General features: G+C 50.4%; 1 protein-coding gene across 2 annotated transcripts in view; it reads right to left on the bottom strand.

Moving 5' to 3' along the window:
- PBX1 (PBX homeobox 1) overlaps nt 1-12,425 on the bottom strand; it is a 132,638-nt gene extending 120,213 nt beyond the window's left edge. For both annotated transcript variants that reach the window (XM_074596467.1, XM_074596468.1), the window contains exons 1-2: nt 12,069-12,425; nt 9,337-9,410 (exon numbers count right to left, since the gene is read on the bottom strand). In XM_074596467.1, coding sequence (XP_074452568.1) covers nt 9,337-9,410; nt 12,069-12,259 — 265 coding nt within the window. In that variant the 5' untranslated portion in view covers nt 12,260-12,425. The remainder of the gene's footprint in view (nt 1-9,336; nt 9,411-12,068) is intronic.
- Between the last annotated feature and the right edge of the window lie 2,374 nt (nt 12,426-14,799).

Here is a 14,799-nt window from a genome sequence, read left to right as displayed (position 1 = left end):
CATCTCCACCAGGGTGGTGGAGGCTGTCCCACTGTCTGCAACTTTCCTGCACAACACCAAACGCCCTTCTGGAAAGCATAAGCTTCACACAAAACATACCGGGGAGGCTGTGTCCTGTGCCATGAAATCAGGATCAATGGCCGAGACTCCTTCCAACTCGTTTCTTTTTACCCTGTGAACTGTGCCTTTGTCTAGAGATTTGCAATAATACTATTGCAATAATCATATTTGTAATAGTAATTTTGCATATAAACATCCCCCTCCCAAACAAAAAAAGACCAAGTTAAAACACTTGCAACCTTTTAAAATTACAGACTCCGAGTTAAAAAGCCAAATTCAAAGCTTAAAGCTAGAGACCGATCCATCCAGAGGCTCCAGGTATTGTATCATTCTTAATGTTTCACCGGAGAATCACTGCCCAGGGGGGAAAAAAAAAAAAAAAAAAATAGATGTGTGTAAACAAGCAAACATACACCCACCAGCAGCTTGGGTTTTGAAACATTAATGTTGAAATTAGAAAGGCACATTTCAGAGAGTTATGGGCAGATTCGCTTTCATTTTGGCTCCAGCCTTGTAAATATCAAATGTCAAAGGAAACAGTCGCACTGAATTAAGAGAGAAAAATCCCCGTGCTGCGGGGATACATCCAGGATCGGGACCGCTGGAGTTGGGAAAGGAGCAGCAGCCAGCAACAAACACTTTGCAACTGAAAGGGTATTTTTGCCGGTTAACCTGCCACTGCTAATTCTGCTAATCGACATCACTCTGGAATTTGAAAATGTTATCCAACCAGGAGAGAAACTTGATTTTCCTCTTCTGATAACGAGGACAGGCAGGCCAGCCAGGCTGGGCCGAACGTGGCGTTACAAAATGCTGCCTGTAAAACCAAAAATGGGACGTGGAAATGATGAACTGAGTTTCTGAGCCTGCGCTCGGGCGAGAAACAAAAATGCAGCCACCAGCATTTAGACAGGCTGATCCCACTTGCAAAGGCAGCCCCGCTCGTTTTTCACCAAGGCTGAAGTAAAATGGCAAAGTTATCATTTTAGATTAGCGCTGCTCCTCGCAGCACTGGCTGTTCTGAGGTTTTTCAATTTATCAGTATATTTACCAAACAAAAAAAAAAAACAACCCACAACCAGGGGGGCGGGGGGGGAACAGCCCGTCACCTTGGGCCAAGCAAAAAAAGCTATTTTGGGTAAGGCTTCTCCTATAAATAAAAGGCCGGGTAGGGAGAGGACAGTGACAACGTGCTGCTCGTTCAAGGTGTCAGAGGGGATTTCTATTATCCATGCTGGCGACCTCCCCAAAACGCCAAGAAGCAGCGAGAGCGCACCACTCCTCAGCGGGCACGGCCGACCAGCGAGGCGGCTTCTCCTGGCAGCTGTCCCCTCCATCGGGCTGCCCGTTCTCCCCCCGCCTCACCTTTGCTGCCAGGAAAAGGAGCCGGTAAAGGTGGCTTTCTGTTCCAGCTTAAAAAAAAAAATATATATATACACACACACACAGGCACGGCTCACAAACACAAAGCCAATTTATTTAATTCTTCAGCAGGGCTTTTTTTTCCGTTTTTTGTTTTTATCTTTTTTTTTTTTTTTAAAAAATCAACACAGTTGCAAAACAATTAATTCCAGCCCAACCAATCCCCCAGCACCGGGAGAAAGCATCACCCGAGTCCCTCCCTGACCCCACCGCCAGCCTGACAACAACACGCTTTAATGTATTCAGCCCACAGCCTCCTCAGGCCACAGCTTTCTGTAATTTATCCCTATGCTGCCCACCACCTTGTATTATTTAAGTTGCTGGGGGACGCAACGCCTCCAAGACAGTCTTCAGCAGAAGCTGCCGACCGCCCGGTCTGCAAAACCATCATTTTTAGTTTCAAACGGGGCTCCCAGCAGATGTTCCCAAAGGCGACATGGCGAGAGGAGGGATTTCATGGAAAATCCCTGATTGTCGACACCTCTGGAGCACGCTGGGGAGGTGACGGTTTGCAAAGCACCATGTAGCACCTACAAATGTCCAGCGTACCCAAAAAGCTGGGGTGCTCACACAACCCAGGCTCTGGTGGGGTGGTACAGCCTTGGCACCCAGTGCCGCTGGCAGCACCGGGGTGCCACGTGTGACCCCAGGCCGGCAGTTCAGGGGCCAGGTACTGTTCACGAACAGCTTCTCCCACCACGAGGGAACGCCTGCTAGTCTGACTGGACCAGGATCATCTCTGGGTGGATGTTTGGGGAAAGCAAAGGACGCAGATTGAGGTTGGTTTATTAGATTATGGACAGCCCCATGCAAATAGGGCCATATTGATCCGGTCTGCAAACACCTGGCTGGGAATACAAGCAGCCCCTGAGTATACAGAAGCTGCTGGAGATTATTAACCAGATCCATTGCTGTAAATCACATTACCTCCTTCTAAACCCCAACCCAGCACCAAGTCCCCCCGTGCTGTACAGCGCACACACTTGCAGCGCAAGGGAGTGTCAATTCTCCCTGCCTGGCACCCAAAAGCCCAAAGATTCAGCCCAAAAGTGTGGAGCCTGGTAGGATCGTCCTGCTCTGGGGTCCGTGGAGCCAGGACTGCACAGCCCACCTTCTGCCGCAGCAACTCCCAAAACAAAGCAAAGCACGGGTTACCAGGATGGTGAAACTCACTGCATAGGAATACTGCCACAGGAATGCAATTAAAAAAAAAATCAAAAAGATGAAAAAAAAAATATCAGCTTTTCAGATGCAAACTCCCCCCCGGCTCTCACTGGGTACCCGGTAATTTGCACCATCTGCAAACCACCCCTCTAGTGCACACAGCAAACAGGACAGCCTCTCCTGCCTCCCAAGGCACCCCAACTCCAAGTGCAGGAAGGAAAAAAAAAAAATAGTAATAAAATGCTTCACAGCAGATTTCCAAGAGATCACAAAACCCTTCACAGAGCTTCATCAGCAGAGAAGGTAGCAGCTCCCAGATTAAAGGGGGAACTGGGGAATGAGGTGCTGAACCAAAGGCAGAGGAGGAATCCCGTGTTCCTCTGTTCTCCCCGCCAAAATTCCCAGCTCCGATTCAGCACAAGCACCACTAGCAGCATAACCTAGGGGATCTCGCTGCAAAAGAAACCACTTACGTTTAAACCACCACCCTACTCCCCTGAAGAATTGCTGCATGCAGTAATTTACTTGAGGGGGGGGGGGTAGAAAAAAAAGCCATGCTGAAATTGTCTCAGAGTTTCTCTGGGTTTTGTTTACAGCCACTGCCCTCAAACCCAGGGCTGGCACGCAGCACGCGAGCCTGCTAACAGGAATAAATCTAACATTTGAGATCATTTAGAAAAGCTCTGCTTGCAGACAGTCAGCACTCCAAGGGGGAAATCCCTCTGCAGGTCTCAAATAAGGGAACTTCAACCATTTTTCCCTGGAGAAATTTAGACCTGAAAGATCTTCCGAGTTTCTTGTTTGGAGCTACAAGGCCCGATAACAAGATCTCTTTCCCTGGACTCAGCCACAACACTTTGACTGCTGCCAAAACCATTTGGAGGTGAGGGGAGATGGAGCAGAGAGAGACGTGGTGGCAGCGGGGAAGTCACCTAACATGTTTGCGTAAGAGGATGTGCTACTTATCTGTTATTTATACATACACCAGGCTAATAAAGCTAATATTTTTCCAGCACACATTAATTGAGCACAAAGACTCCTTCTGTGCAGCATCCAAAGAGCAGGCACAGCACCTTCCCAGCACCGTGTTGGACACACACAGCCAATGGCCATCACTATCCAAAACCTGCTATCAGGGGAGGCGGGTACACGCAAAGGCTGGGAGACTTTGGAAAGATGGGATCTGGGGCAGGAGGATGAGCACATCCATCCCCTAGGAGCAAACAGATGGGGCAGGGAGCAATGGGACCCAGCAGACCCTCCAAGAGCGTCTTCCTGCTCCGCTGCAATCGCGGCAAAGTTTACTCGACAGCAAGCGCCCACAAAAAACAAGCCTCGAAACAAAACCAAACAGGTTTGCTCCTGTACTCCCCAAATTGTAGGGAGTCCCTCAGGAGCAGTAATGTCGTGCTGGAACCAGGCCTGGTTTCTCCGCTTTGCCGGGAGGGCTGAGGGGGAGGAGGTGGGAGGAAGAGCCCGCTGGCAGCCCCGTGCTTCCCACCTCCTCCCCTGGAGGTTTGCAGGAGGCCAATTTTGATTAAACTAATTAAGCCTGCTCCGTTCAAAGAGCCCCAGCCACATGCTACCAGGGGAGAGGAATAAAATACAGAATTGAAAAGGAAAAAGAGAAATCTCCCTGCGAGTACGCTCCTCCAAAGCTATCCATCCCTGGCAGATCCCGGATGGGCAACGCTGTGCTGGAAGAGGAAAGCCCAGAGAAGGGACTCGCTGCACTGTCACAGCTACAGCCCTGAAGACCCTGTGCTCTGGAGAAGGCTGCTGCTCCTTCCAGCCACTGGGACACATCCCCCTTCCCATCAGGGTGAACTGGTTTCCATCCTCTCCCACCAAGTCCCCCGGAGGCAGCCGCTCCTCTCGCAGTAATACAGCCCTCCACCAAGCCAAGGTCTCCCAGACCCTCTCCCCCACCCCCAAACCATCCCTATCTTCCAGCCACTCGCACGTTCCCTTCCCTCCCTTTCCCTTGAAGGCATCAGGTTTCTGGAAGCAATTTAATTGTGAGCTGCAGAGGCTTCCTTGGGCAGTGCCGGGGCCGGCTGGAGGCCCTGCTCTCCCAAAATGTTTCACTTTCCCCCAGGGCAGTCACATCAGGGAGCTGGCAGACCCTGCCCGGCTGCAAGAGAGAAGCATCGCTTTTGCCTTCAAAGCCTTTCAACTGGAGGAGGGAAAAAAAAAATATATATATAATAATAAATATCAAAGCAAAGGCTTCCTCCCCTTTGAAGGGCAGGAGGGAGAACAGCCGGACGAGGGCTGGATTTACGGAGAGCAGAGCGGGGACCCCGATCCTGCGGGGCTGGAGCCCAAGCACTTTCATTATGAGCTTTTGCAGAAGCAGAATGAAGCCTTAGGTGCAAGAATTGCATTGAAATTCAAATCGGGGGGTTTAACTCTCCCCTGCGCGCCTCGGGAAACCTTGGTGGAAATGCAGGATAAGGAGGAGGGCAGGGTCTGAAATCACAGCAAAGGGCTCCTGCCCCATCCTGCCCCGCAAAAAACTTCATCCGAGGGGCTTTGGGCTTGCCAGCGTACCCCACTTCCAGCTCTGCCCCGCACCCCAAAAACACCAGCACTGCACGCACCGCCACTGCCCCTCTTCTCCCCTTGCTGCTCCGTGGGGCTTTAGACTGGGGAGGGGTTGGGGGGGAAGAAGCAAGGGAGGAAGAAAGAAAGAAACCCCATATCGTAATTGCTATATTAAAGAGAAATAGCAGGCAAGAATAATAAGAGAGGTGTCAGAAGTGAAATACAGTAACAGACATTAAAAAAAAAAAAAGACTACAGTTCTGCGATGGGGGTGTTAATTGAACACAGAGCTGGAGAGAACAAAGGGGTGTTAAGGAAGAAAAGAAGGGGGGAAAAAATCCTACCTCCTCCAAAGATCTGATTTGAGTTAAGTTTGATGAAGATAATGCACAGGGAAAGGTAGCTAAGAGGCACCTTATATAGCTATTATGTTCTAAAATTAAAAAAAAACAAACCCATTATTCAACAACAATTGCACAGCTAATCAGTGCTGTCTATAAATATTCCACTTCGTAAATTCCCCCCGTTGGTGGTATGCACGTTTTTCTTTAAACCTGAATTCCTTCAATACGGAAAGGTGAGGGGGGTAAGAAAATAAAAATCAGGGGATTTCAAATACTAAGTCAGGGTCTTTTTAAGAAGCAGAATTTGCGCGATGTCCTCACCTCCCCCAAAAGAGTGAAGAAAGTGAAACGATGGGAAAAGCTCTTAAGGAGGAGGAATCAGATTAAACGGTCATATATCCTGCGCTCAGCCTCTCCCCACCGGTCCCCGCCGAACGAGATGGGAGTTGGGAAAGGCTCGCAGCTGAAATAGATGCTGCTGCATTTTGACAGCAGATATTTTCCAGTTTGCCATCCAAGGACCCCACGTCTGCGTACGCCTTGCCTGATTCTTCTGCTTAGCTATTCTGCTCATGCAGAGAACAGCTTAAAAAAAAAAAAAAACACAACATACCAAGAGAGAGTGAAAAAAAAAAATAACAAGGGAGGGGAAAAAAAAAAAAAGGCCATAAAGACAGAGCCCCTACCCCTGCCTTCAAACTTTTTATAAATCAGCAATGCAATTTCCGATTTCAATCCCTATTGACGGAGGAATCAATTGTATTTAGGACAACAATGCCTCCTATTTCCATAATTATTATTCCAAAAAGCCAGCCAGCCATTTGAAGGCAGTCCTGCCCCTTCCCTCGCAACAAAGCGACCAACAGCAAGTGAAAACACACCAAATGAACACCGACAACTTATATGTATATTTAAGCGGCAATTTTTTTGCCCCCTACGCGCTCCCGCTCGGCTCAAACCTCTCTTTTGTTACTTTTAAACAGAAATCATCCCAAAAGCGACAATCTCCACGTTGCAGACAAAAGACAACCCACTAAGCCTTTTTTTATTATTATCTTTTTTTAAAAGTGTTTATAAATGCTTTAAAATAACTGAAGAGCCCAAGTGCGAAAGGGAACTCTTTGGCCAATGCAGACGACCTCTTTTTCTAAGAACTTTATGGACACTTTGGGTTTGCTCAAGACAACGTTAACACCATGAAATATTAGCCATAATGTTGCGAGAGACGGTGGTAAAGTCTCCGTAAGGCTCTGGAGTCACTTAAATCAGGCAGCGGGGTAACTGAACGCACATTTCCGCACATCATAACGCCGGGGGGAAGATGTACGCACGCACTTTCAAACACCCACCAGTGACCACAAACAATCACCAGGATTTCAAACGCGACACATGCAAAAATCTGGGAAGCAAAATGGAAAGTGGGAAGAGAGAAGTTGGCTAAACCTTCAGGCTGCTGCCCGCAAGGAAGGAGTCCGCAAACAGAAGCAGGCGGTACCCTCGGCCCCAGAAAACACAAGGCTAACTTCCTCCTAACATTGGGCCCACAAAGCAATAATTAAAAAAAAAAATAAAACAAAACCAATAAAACAAAACCATCTGGCCGTTTGCTTCCTTACAAAGTGTGACTTTTGGGGACGCAGATGGGGGAGAGGGGAGGAGGTCTTTGAATTTGCAAAGTAAAATAATTCACCATAAACCGATCTGAGGGTAGATAAACAACACTCCAAAAGCCACCTCGATTCGGCCTCTTCAGAGAGCTCTGTGCGGCAGCCCTGTAGCCAAGTAACCCAGGCACAACAGCAACAAATAAAATTTAAAAAAATAATGTAAGACAGCCCCAGCTCGCACCTGAATATCCTTTATTTCCAGTAGCAAGCTTCGCCCTATACCATCTCACTCGATTTTACTTAGCAGAGAGGAATTATGACACCCAGGCTCCATGGATACATACAGCTCCCCATCCCTCCCCAGCTCGCCGGGACCCCACGGCATCCCTGAGGTCACCTGGATTTCCCACCAGATTTGGTCCTGGCAGATTCCCCATCCCCGAACTTTTTGACTGCACCAATAGCAAAGCCGAGCTGGGATTAATCAGTTACCCTGCCAAAAAGTACCTCTGCACAGACAACGTTCACAGCATCAAATACATGCGGAGAAAAGGCAAACATTTTCTTTGGCTCATGCAAAAAAAAAAAAAAAAAAAAAAAAGGAGAAGGAGGGAAGAGGGAAAGGAACTTGGTGGCTCCTTTTTCTGAGGCAGCACCCAGGGAAAGACTATAAAATCACCCATAAAATTTATCTCTAGGCAGACTCCCTCACGTTACATCATATGAACTCTACAGAGGTTCCCATACCAAACCCGCTGCTTGATATTATGGAAACTCCATAAGGAAGGACTCCTCAGGAAGGTCAGACCCGGCCCACGCAGCCGTGAGGACTTCAGAGAGCCGAATGCCATCGGTAGGTGCTTTGTCTGGGCTACACGCTGCACAAACAACGTTTAACAAAGGGCCCCCTTAGTCATTTTATATATATTGCAAGAGTCAAGTAATTGTATTTCCAATCAGTTGCTCATGCTAGGAGGCTTTATATATATATATATTTAAGAAAGAAAAAAAAAAAAAAGAGACCCAGATTCAGGTTTCTGAAAGCTGTTCCCTTTTTATGTGTAACTATCAATGTATATCAACTGGGTGCGCAATCATATTTATTGTCACTTTCATTCATGTCATGCCCTTGCTTATATGGTTTAGATATGAATTATTGACTGTTACAGTCCTTGTTGTAAAAGGGGAGGGGGGGAGAAGTCAAGTACTTTGCAGCCTGCTAAAACAAGGCAGCTAGATCGGCATGGAAAAGCCCGCCGATCCACTCTGGTCGGCTCAGAAAGCCAACAGCAGAGACGAACGCCCTCCCCGGCCGAATTTCCATCATTCCCCCCCGTTATTTTTTTTAATCCAAAAAAAAAAGAAAAAAAAAGAGATTCCAACAAATAAATAAATAAGTGGTGCATGTTGCTAAATGTCCTTCCCTGAGCATCTGTTGTTTAAGATCACCCTTGATTGATGACTGCTATTTTTTAATTGTTGCTTTTAAAATTTAAATGCCCCCCTGGGATGTGTTATAAGTGTGTTAGTACATGGTAGGAGGTCTGGAAAGTGGGAAACGGCAGAACCAACGCTCTCATGCCATTAGCTTCTTTAGAAGCCTGAGAACACCCCACGCCATAAAACAACAGTACCCTAAAGTAACTAACAATCTAATATATTGCTTTCACTAAAGGCAACTGACAACTCGCTCTTACGTGAGCTAGCCTGGATGATTGGCAGACAAGCGCATTTTAACCCTTTCTTTTGAAAAAAAAAAAAAGAAACCTTTACATTTACCTGAACAGTAATATTAGTAAAACTGCACAATTTCATTTTGTTGGGGTTTTTCCCCCTACTCTGCACTTAAATTTTAATTATTATTTTTTTTTTATAAGCAGTGCCATGTCTTAAAGAAGAAACTACAGCAAGAGAGAAATTGCAAGGGTTTTGATTTTTTTTTCCTTCTCCCCAGAAAAAGCAATAAATAAAGAGTCTATACAATGGAAATTAAACCACGCTATTTTCCCTTCCAGACACAAACCGCATCATGCAAGTCCACTGCCAGAAGCATTAAATACCAGCTAGTTATTTCTCCCCACTTAAATACTGCTACGTGGAGGGAGGGGGCAGGGCACAAACTTGGTGGAATAAAACCCTCAAAGAGCAAAAAGAAAAACAATACAGAACCAACAACAGCATTGACTTCCTACCTGTTTTTTCTTTGATTTCACACAAGACATTAAAAAGGGCTGGCTTCATCCTGTGGCAGTTTAACGCGTGTTTCCTGGAGAGAGAAGAAAAGAGGGGAGGGTGAGGTTAGGATGTCACCACAAGGAACAACTTTCCAAATTCACGCCGGCTGGCGTGGGGGGACGCATTTGAGCCCCCCTCGGCCCCGCCGCCATCCCTGCCTAGGACCTGAGCGCCGGCGCCACAAACAGCCACCTACCCAACGCAAAAGGAGATGAATTACGCCAATTTAGGAACGGCTTGAAAATCGCCTTTGCCACTGAGCGGCTCACACCGCCGGCGCGAGCCAGGCGATGCACTGAGCCAAAGCCAGCAGCTTTTGGGAGCCAAGCTTGGTTCAACTATCTTATTTAATACAGAGAGAGCACCGGGCTCTCTCCGTCCCCCACCTCTGATATTAAACACAGCCATGTGCTTTATTAGGCTTGCCCTGCAAGGCAGAGGGGAGATACACTCCCCCCTTGCCCCAGCGCTAGAAACATCCTCTGCTTAGAGCTGTCAATTTGGGGAATTTCGGCGCCCAACTTGGAGCACAGAGACACGCGCACATGGATGGAGAGAGAAACCCATTCCTCTGCCTCCGTGCTCCTTACACCCTGCTTAGTTGCAGGTGTTAAAATTTAATTCTTTACAACTGGGACAGTAAACACATTTAAAAACACGGCCGGCTGCTTCTGGGAAGGGGAGGGCATGCTGTTCAACACCTTTCTTTTCAGCTGCTGTTATCTCAGAGCTGACCATTCTCCTGCGGGTTTTGAGGAGAGAGTTGGGGGCGGGGGGGGTGTTAAATCGGCTGGTTTTAAAACCCACCATGTGCCCGTTGAGGCAAGAAAACAGCACGATTTTATTTTTTCCCTCTTAAGCCATACGATCATTTAGCCAAGGGTTTAGTTGTATAAAGGGTTGTTGCTATCAGGCTCCGGTTACGGGATTTCTGTTTACCAACCGAAATTACACGCGAAAGACGATGTGAACATCTGGCAAACATTCACACTACTTACCCCACCACCCACAACATGTTAAAAAGATTTATATATCTGATGAAGTCTCTCAAAGGTATATACCCTTGCAGAACCACAGCGTCTCCTTATCAGCACACCCAGATGGGTGCAGACATTTGGGTATACACAAATCACGTACATATGCTGTAGGGGCCCTCTTACAAATAATACTGGCACTTCGCATCTTCCCAAAACTTCATTTAAAAAAAAAAAAGAAAGAAAAAGAGGCAGGAAAACAACCGTGCAATAGTAGAATGGATGGAGGAAATGCAAAGCCAAACGTCACTGGTAAATATGGCATGTTTGGCAGCTCAGCATTAAAAATAATAATAATAAAAAAAAAAAGTACTGTGAGGAAGCAGCTGAAATAGTCCAGCAAGGCAAACCCATAAAGCCTTCTCCTAGCTCTGTTCTGCTTTGGTTTTATTGATTTGATTAACTATACTAAATTATCCAGGCAGGAACATACACAATTCCTGCAACTTTCCAAAGGAAGATCCCCTCACTGCCCCGGGTCTGGCCGGGAAGAAAGTGCATGATTTCCTCCTCCTCCTCCTAACAGCTACCCTGCCCCTGCAAGAACATAAGAAAATTAGTAAGATCAGCCCAGCAACAAGACTTTTTGGTAAGCGGGAGCTTTATATAAGCTGGGGAGGATGTAAGCAGAGGTTTGGGGGGAGTACTTTTATCCTTCTGGAAGTTCTTACCGAGCGAGTTTCGGGGCTCTGTGGTGCGTTTTTCCAGGAACAATGTATTCTAGCAATCTGCTCCAGCTCGGGGCATGAATGCCAGGGGGGGAGGACACTACCCCTAGCAGCTCCGCAGCCCAGAAGAAATTTCAAGTGTAACCCGAACAATTCAGGGCAACTTTTTTTTTTTTTCTTTCTTAATTCCTTCAACTGTGCTTTCAATTGGGGGATTATTTTTTTTTTCCCCCCCTCCCTTAACTTTTACTAGTGCCTTTGAAGGTGCGTGTGAGGTTTGCACTCCTTGAAGCCGGGGGCAATTCGGTTACCGGCTTTTACAGCCTTTTTTTTTTTTCCCTTTTTAAATACCTCTGCAATTAAGAATAATGTTTTTAAAAAAGCAAGCTTCTATGTACATCCTCCAAGCGCAAAAAAAAAAAAGGCCTTACAAATAACACTACTACAGGGCGCTATAAAAAAAAAAAAAAAAAAACACATTATTAACGCCCCTAAAAAAAAAAAATATACGGAGCAGCACTTTGTGCTTCTTTCGGAGGAGCAGAAGCAGAGCCCCCAGCACGCCCAGCCCGCTCCAACAACCATCTCCCTGCGGAATTAACCCCCGCCCCCCCGCCAAAAAAAAGCTGGCAAAAGCCAGGCCGCCTGCCCGGCCGAGCCCGAGTTTGGGACCCCCGCTGGGAAAAGCGGCCGAAGCGGAGACGAGGGGGGGGGGGGGGGGGGGGGAGGCGGGGGCTGAGGACGCTGCGACCCCCAGAAACCGCCACGAAGTTGGGAAAGGGGGGGGGTGGGGGGAAGAAAATTAACCCGGCACCACCCCCCCTTTTTTTTTTCCCCACCCCCCAAATTTCTCGGGAGCAGGGGCCCCCGCGGCCGGGCGCGCTCCCCCCGCCGGACAACAAAGGCCGGGTCGGGGGAAACTTCCCCGGCACCTGCCCCCCCCCCTCCCCTAGCTCCCCTTCCCTCCCCGCCGGCCGCCGCTCTCACCTGGCCTGCGCTTCGTCCAAACTCTGGTCCGTGATGGTCATGATCTGCTGTAAGATGTCTCCGATGTCCTGCTTCCTGCCTGCCTCCCCCTCCGCCCCGCCTGGTCCATCCTGCATGTGCTGGGACAGGCCCGGGTGCCCCGGCATCCCCACCCCGCTGTGCGTGTGCATCAGCCGCGGCTGGTCATCCATCGCCGGCCCCCGGCCCCGCTCCGCCGCCGCCGCCTCCTCCTGCCCTGGCTGCCGGGAGCGGCGCGGCTGGGCTGGCCGCCTGGCTCCTCGCTTTCTTTTCTTGCTCGCTTTCTTCTTCTTCTTCTTTCCTCCTCCTCCTCCTCCTCCCCCCCCTTCTCCTCCTCCTCCTCCCCAGCCTCTTCCTCTTCGCTTTTTATTTATCCTTCACGCTGGCGCCCGGCTCCGCGGCGGGGAGGAAGAGGAGGAGGGGAAAAAAAATGGGAAGAAAAAAAAATGAGAGCGAGAGAGAGAGAGAGAGAGAGAAAAGAAAGGGGGGAAAAAAAATCCCTTTGGCTGCTGGAGGAGGAGGAGGAGGAGGAGGAGGAGGGAGGCGGGAGGGAGGGAAGGAGGAGGGAGGGAGGGGGGGGGTTCCGGGGAAGGGAGGGGAAACGGCGGCGACTCCAAAAGCAGGGCAGCTCAGCCCCGCGCCCGGGGAGGCGGCGGGCGGGCCGGCGGGGGCCGGGGCCGGCGGGGGCAGGGGCTGCGCCCGGGGAGGAGGCGGCGGTGGCGACGGCAGCAACGGCCGCGGCGGGGCGGAGCGGAGCGGGGCGGCCGTCCGCGATGGCAGCGCCGGAGCTGCCGGGGCCGGAGAGCGACGGAGCCCCCCGCGCACCGGGGGAGGGCTCCAAACTTTCCCCCCCACCCTCGGGCCGGGCCCGGGGCTGGCTGGCGGCCCGCTCCCCTCCGCGGCCGGCAGCGGGCCCCCCCCCCGCCCTCCGCCGGGCCTGCGCGCACCGCTCCCGGCCCTCGCCGCCTGCTTTTGTTCGGCTCCGGACTCCTCAAACTGGCACGGAGGAACCCGGGAGGGGGTGGCGGGGGGAGGAAAGGGCAGCGGCGCCTCCCCGCCCCCCCGGCTCCATTGGCGGCGGCGGCGGGAAGGCCGGCCCCCGCGGGCCGCCCCGCCTCCTCCGCGGCCGCCCGTCAATCTCCGGGTTCAGAGGTGGGCCGGGGGCCGCGCCCCGCCCGCGCCTTAAAGCGGCCTCGGCTGCTGGGTGGAGGGGGAAGGGGGGCGGTGCAGGGGGACGGACGCGGAGGTCTCGGCGTAGGGGGGCCCCTCAGTGGGCGGCATGCGCCGCTCTGCCCATCTCCCCTCAGCCCCAGCTCGGGGCCCGGCCCGCCTTCCACCTTCCCCCTAGGGCTGTGCCCCTCAGGCTCCCTTCAGCCCCCCCATTGCATCCTCAGGCTCGTCTTATTTCCCCCCCATTGCTCCTCAGGCTCCCCTCAGCCTTCCTGCAGCTCCTCAGCACCCCTGCCTCTCCTCAGCCAGCCTTCTCGCCTCCCCTCAGTGCCCCATCTCCCCTCAGCCCCACCGTGGCCCCACGGCCAGCCTTCCCAGCTCCCCACAGCCCCTCGGGCAGCGGGCTCTCGCTCCCCACACTCTCCCCCTGCATCAGCTTTCCCCCTGCATCAGCTCCACACCCCAGGTGGGAGCAGGGTCCCCCCACCGCTAAAGCCCCAAGGGATCCATCCCTCCTCTCTTCAGCCAGCGGCAGCTCCTCATGGTGTTTCTTTCCTTCCCTGACCCACACTGTCCCACAGGAGGGGCTTTCCCAAGCACATCACCCCGGCCCATGGTGCCACATCCCATGCCTGATGGTCCCAAACAGGGTAGGGGAAGCTTGCAGAGGTCCCAAAGCCACCGAGACTGCCATTCGGACCTACGTGTGTCACAGCACTCCAGAGGGGAAGTACTTCCCCAGCGCCTTTCCCCAGTCTCCAGGATCTGAGTGTCCTGTGTCCAAAAAGACCTCTGTAGGCATGGGCTGGTAAGCAGGGAGAACCGTGGGACCGGGCTTGCCTGCAGATTAGTGTTTAAAAAAAAATAAATAGAAGGTAGTTATGGTGGTACAAGAATTTCTTGCGTGGGAGATGATTTCATCAGGTTGTCCCTTTCTCAGATCTGAGGGTCGCCAGCTCCGGGCCCCTCGTAACCTAAGGGAGGACAGGCCCAGCCCTGGTCCCCGACCTCAGCATAAGTTGGGGAAAGAACCATCAGGTTGACTGCAAAGAGAAAAAAACATAATAAGCAAGCCAATTGTTTTGCTTCCACTCTTCCTTTTTAATGAAACACTTTCCCGTGTTTTAAGCAAAACATGACTTTTCATTTTGAAATTTCCCTTCGAACCATTAAAATGTTTTAAAGTGGTTGAAGGCGAAGTGAGATGTTTTGATTTTTCTCGCTATGAAATGTTTCACTCAACACATCCTTTGTGTTTCTTGATTTGCCAAAATTTTTCAAAGGTTTCTGCTTTCTCGCCCAAGACGTATCTATGTATTTTTTACTCTTTTGAAAAACCAAAGAAAAAAAAAAAAGAGAGAGAGGAAAAATATCCTTTATCTCTGCGGCTCCACAGGAAGCAGAACTTTATCCAAGAAACAAGGAGCCAAGGGACTCCTCTCCAGAGGTCCAAACTTTCAGACACTTAGTCATCCCTTCACTTGCTTGCTCACATACCAAGTCTAGACATACGCTGTCTCAAACTCTGGCAGGGACTCCCCCA

Source organism: Larus michahellis, chromosome 8 (genome assembly GCF_964199755.1).
Source record: "Larus michahellis chromosome 8, bLarMic1.1, whole genome shotgun sequence".
In the NCBI taxonomy this organism is placed as follows: Eukaryota; Metazoa; Chordata; class Aves; order Charadriiformes; family Laridae; genus Larus; species Larus michahellis.
This window is presented reverse-complemented; position numbering and strand designations above follow the sequence as displayed.